The sequence below is a fragment of the Ursus maritimus genome, unplaced genomic scaffold (genome assembly GCF_017311325.1).
Source record: "Ursus maritimus isolate PB19 unplaced genomic scaffold, ASM1731132v1 scaffold_10, whole genome shotgun sequence".
Taxonomy (NCBI): Eukaryota; Metazoa; Chordata; class Mammalia; order Carnivora; family Ursidae; genus Ursus; species Ursus maritimus.
Genome location: NW_024423344.1, coordinates 43,987,947 through 43,992,666, shown reverse-complemented (window position 1 = coordinate 43,992,666; position 4,720 = coordinate 43,987,947). Strand labels below are relative to the sequence as shown.

The window sequence follows — 4,720 nt, the reverse complement described above, 5'->3', positions numbered from 1 at the left end:
GATCCCACAACACCGGGATCACGCCCTGAGCCGAAGGCAGACGCTTAACTGCTGTGCCACCCAGGCGCCCCGAAAAAGAAATATTCTGATCCTTACTCAAGAACAACCACTTAAAGAAATACATTAATCTATATGCAAAAAAGATGTAGTTATAATGTTAAGGAATGAGACTTTTTTAAAAAAGACAATGAAAAGATTCACCCAAAAGAACAAATAGAGAATATACATATGTAGAATTAAAGCTAAACATAATTTTATCTAAATTAATATATATCAATAAATTTTAGAATGGAGATAAAATTGATAAATTTTTAAAATGTGAAATGCAAAAGTTGATAATGAAGAAATAGAGCACAAAAATAAGCCATGTAGTTTATTAAATAATTAAAATGAGATCATGTCACCTTTTCTCAAAATAGTCAAACCAAGATATTTTTTCAGGTTAGTTCTGGAACACCTTAAGGGAAAAATTAATTGCTTTTTTCTTTAAGTCATTATACAAAATTAAAAAGAGTTGAAGATGCCACCTCATTTTATGAAGCTATATATTAATTCAAAAGTCAGAAAAGAAAATACAACAAAAGAAAATTATAGGTTCATCTCTCTTGTGATTATAAATAGAAAATCCTAAAGATAATTTTGATTGAGATAAAAGGCCTTTTATGAATTTTAACACCCATATATTTTAACAGTGGTTAGCAAAGCTAGAAATTAAAGGGGTCTTTCTGACATGGTAAAGGTTACATACCAATACAATCAGCAAATATCTTACTAAAAGGAGAATCTTCAGATGTGTTCCTTTGAAGATAGAGAAAAACACAAATTTTCTCCCCCCCTGGCACAGTGACTGTTCAACACTGGAACACTGGAAGTCCTGGATGAGGTTTTAAGAAAATAAAAAGAAAAAGAGTTATAGAAAATAAACAGTAAAGCAAAATGAGATTATTTGCAGGTGATATAATCATCTACCTAGGAAAAAAAAAAAAAAATAGCAGAGTCCAAAGAACTAGTAAGATAATTCAGTAAGTGTGCCAGATAAAACATGGATTTATGATAGTTTCAACTAATGAATTTTAAACCAAAAAACCAACAAAAAATATAATTTTTTAAGAAGTTACTGCACATAATGCCAACAAAACTGTAAAGTATGAAGAAATCAACCAAAAATATACAAGCCAATTTTAGGGAAAACTTCAAAATTTGAATAGAAAGCAGACAGGATATCCTGAATACATAGAGAAATATTTTGTACTTTTGTGTTAGATGATTTTATATTATAAATATACCAACAATCACCAAAAATAAAATCAGAAATTCAGTGCATCTTTAATTAAAATTCCATTTAACTTATTCGAAGAACTTAACAAACTTACTTTAAACTTTGTATGAAGAATAAAACTTCACTAATAGTTAAAACAAAAAAAAAGATGGAGGACTTGCCTCATATGGTTATAAAGACATATTTAGATTCACAATATTAAAACGAATATTATATTGTCACAAGAAGAGGCAAATAAGCAAAAACCAATAAGAATCTCAGAGACAGGTAAGTTTAGATTCAGGACTCAAATTCTTAATATAGATGCACCATTAATTCAGTGGGAGATAATCAGAGTCTTTAGTAGATAGTGTGGTAAAAAGTGAGTATATAGACAGAAATAAAATCGGATTCCTATCCAAAAGGATGGGAGAACTAAATGTGAGAGAAAAAAATATGTATTTAAAATCATAGGAGAATGTTCTGTGACCAAAGGTGGAACAAAATTTCCTAACTCAGTTTTGAAAAGTACAATCTATAAGGTAATAAACAGATTGATAGATAGATGATAGATGGATACAAAAATACATAGATGATAGGTAGATAGATACAGTACCTCTATACTGCATTCTTTTTTTTTTTTTAAGATTTATTTATTTATTTTAGACAGAGAGAGAGAGAGAGAGAGAGAGAGAGAGAGCAGGGTGGGAGGGGCACAGAGAGTCTTAAGCAGACTCCACACTGAGTGTAGAGCTGACACAGGGCTCCATCTCATGACCCTGAGATCATGACCTGAGCAGAAACCAAGAGTCAGACGCTAAACTGACTGAGCCACCCAGGTGCCGCTGTGCTGCATTCTTATTGACACTTAGCATTTGCTACTTTACATTTATGTAAAGTATTTATGACTCTTTCAGGCTTGTTCTGAGCTCAGTCTCCGACTATTTTGCTGCCATGTTTACAAGTGACGTTTGTGAAGCCAAGCAAGAGGAGATCAAGATGGAAGGCATAGACCCCAATGCCCTCTGGGACCTTGTCCAATTTGCATATACAGGTACAGTAAAAGAATTATAGCTTTGTTGATGTCTTGTGAATTTTAGAATTTGAATATAAAATTTAAAGCTTAAAAAGTACTTAATTTGTATCTTTTACTTACTCAGTTGAATGATTATCTAACAGGGAAAAATCAGACTACCTTTTCATTTGTCACGGAGTCACAAATGTATATATGTAACATATACCCTATTCTCTTCTACAAGTTCTTAATAAGCTTATAAAAATAAATAGTCAATGGAATGAGCTTGGGAGACGACCAAAGATGTTATTAATTATCAAATAAGAATTTTTTAATGTCCATTAAAAAATAAGAATTTTTTAATGTCCCTAGGAAGGGAAATAGACTCTTATATTCTTTCCTTTAGGAAAGTATGGGTTGAAATAACTCTTTTCTCCTTAAAATGTATCACTTTAATATTGAAATCTTCACAGAACATTTAATGTGGACTTAACAAACTTAGCTGAAAAGGACAATGAAGATACTTAGAGTTATGGAAATGACTACTTTTTGAGGCTTTTTCTTCCTGATCTACTATGTTGACATTTTCTAATGGCCTTTGCACTATGTTATATTTAGTGCATTCAAATAAGTTTGCCAATTTAGCAAACATTTGTTGAATGTTTCTTAGTGTACAAGTATCAGCTGTGTCTCTGGAGAATAAACTCATGAATAAGATGTCTTAGCCTTCCAGAAGCTCATGGTCCAAGTGGAAAAGAATTAGATGAGGGAATAAATACTGATATAATGTGACACATTAAGAGAATTAGAAGGCATAAAACCGCTGTTCTAAACATTATCAGGGCTCACATTCATTTAAAACATTTTAATAATTTTCAAAATTATTGTGGTAAGGGGAGACATTATGATAAAATCTTGTGATAGAAGCAAAGGTAGATAGTATGAATTGAAGTTACATATATATATATATATATATTTTTTTTTTTTTCTTTTCAAAATGGCACGTGGCTCATTTTGCCTGAACTCTCAATGATGGTATGAAATAGGAAAAAAGATAGGCTAGGGCCTGATTATCAAAGCAGCAGGACCCTGGTTTAAGGAGCTATGTTTTTGCGGCATATCTGGTTACTGGGAAACAAGAGATGGTGTTGTGAAGTAGAATTAAAAGGCTATGGGACTAGTGGGAATCTGCCTTTCTGAGGGAGGGTTTGGCTTCTCATAGAGGGGAGTTTGCTAATGTAACATTTAATCAGTAAACGAAGCCTCTTTGTAAAGAAAAATGCTTGCGCTCTGGGTGCTGAATCTCAAAGTAGCAATGTAATGGACAGACGTACACATCTCCCAGTCTCAGTTTTTTTTTTTTTAATTTCTTAATTTTTTAAAAAAGATTTATTTATTTATTTTAAAGAGAGCGAGAGCATGTGCACACGCAGTGTGAGTTCCCGTGCAGGGAGGAGGGGCAGAGAGAGAGGGAGAATTTCAGGCTGACTCCCCAGTGAGCATGGAGCCCTAAGGAGCTGGATCTCACAACCCTGAGATCATGACTTGAGCCAAAATCAAGGGTCGGGCACTTAACCAACTGAGCCACTTCAGAGCCCCTGCCTCAGGTATCTTTAAATTATATTTTGTCCAAGCAAATATTGCGCTGAACAAAGGTAAGGGAGTAAACAAGTATGTATTCAAGGCTGTTGCAATAGGGGAGAGAGACAAAATTCAGTCTTTATTTATTTCTGCTGAAACAAAGGGAGGGAGAGATTTTTAAGTGCTAGGATGAGAGAACACAGACCATCTGTGTTTGCCGTTTGGCTTTACCTAAAGGAAAAGTAAACTTTTTCCTGTCTTTGTGACATAATGTAGCTTTACAATTTAGAGCAAGGCACCCACTCAAATTATACTTCTATACTCCCACAAAAACTGAGAGTTAGGGGTACTCTCGTCCTTGAAGCTGACATTTCAAAGAGAATGCTTCCAGGTCCTTGAGAACAAGATTCCTGGGTTGTAAAACTGGCAAAAAGGCTTTAAATATTACTTACATCTCAAAGGGGTAGAGAAAGAATTATAATTACAAGTTTTCTGAAGTAAATGCTCTGAGAAAAGGGAGAACAAAGATCTAAAGTTCGGGAAGTAGCCTGTTTATTTCTTAGTCAAACTGAAGGACCATTAAAACCATGTTAGTCAATTTCAATCTGATTACAACCTGAAATTGTAACATAAAGGATCTTTGGCCTCGGAGCCAAGAGAGAGCAAACATAACCAGTTTATTGTTTCCTTGAAAGGGAAGAATCATGAAGCTTACATTTTAGGGATCTTTCTAGCAACAGAAGGGTATAAATCCAACCCTTACAGTCTCCATGGCCTGGCAACTTTGCATTTCTTTTGTTTAAAACTAGGTCAGAAGACACTCATCATCATCCAGCACAAAGTTGAAAGGTGTTTCAAAGCTCCCT

At 33.8% G+C, this 4,720-nt stretch overlaps 1 protein-coding gene across 2 annotated transcripts in view; it reads left to right on the top strand.

Moving 5' to 3' along the window:
• KLHL1 (kelch like family member 1) overlaps positions 1 to 4,720 on the top strand; it is a 340,600-nt gene that overhangs the window by 119,495 nt on the left and 216,385 nt on the right. For both annotated transcript variants that reach the window (XM_008686635.2, XM_008686634.2), the window contains one exon: positions 2,176 to 2,312. In XM_008686635.2, the coding sequence (XP_008684857.2) occupies positions 2,176 to 2,312 (137 nt within the window). The remainder of the gene's footprint in view (positions 1 to 2,175; positions 2,313 to 4,720) is intronic.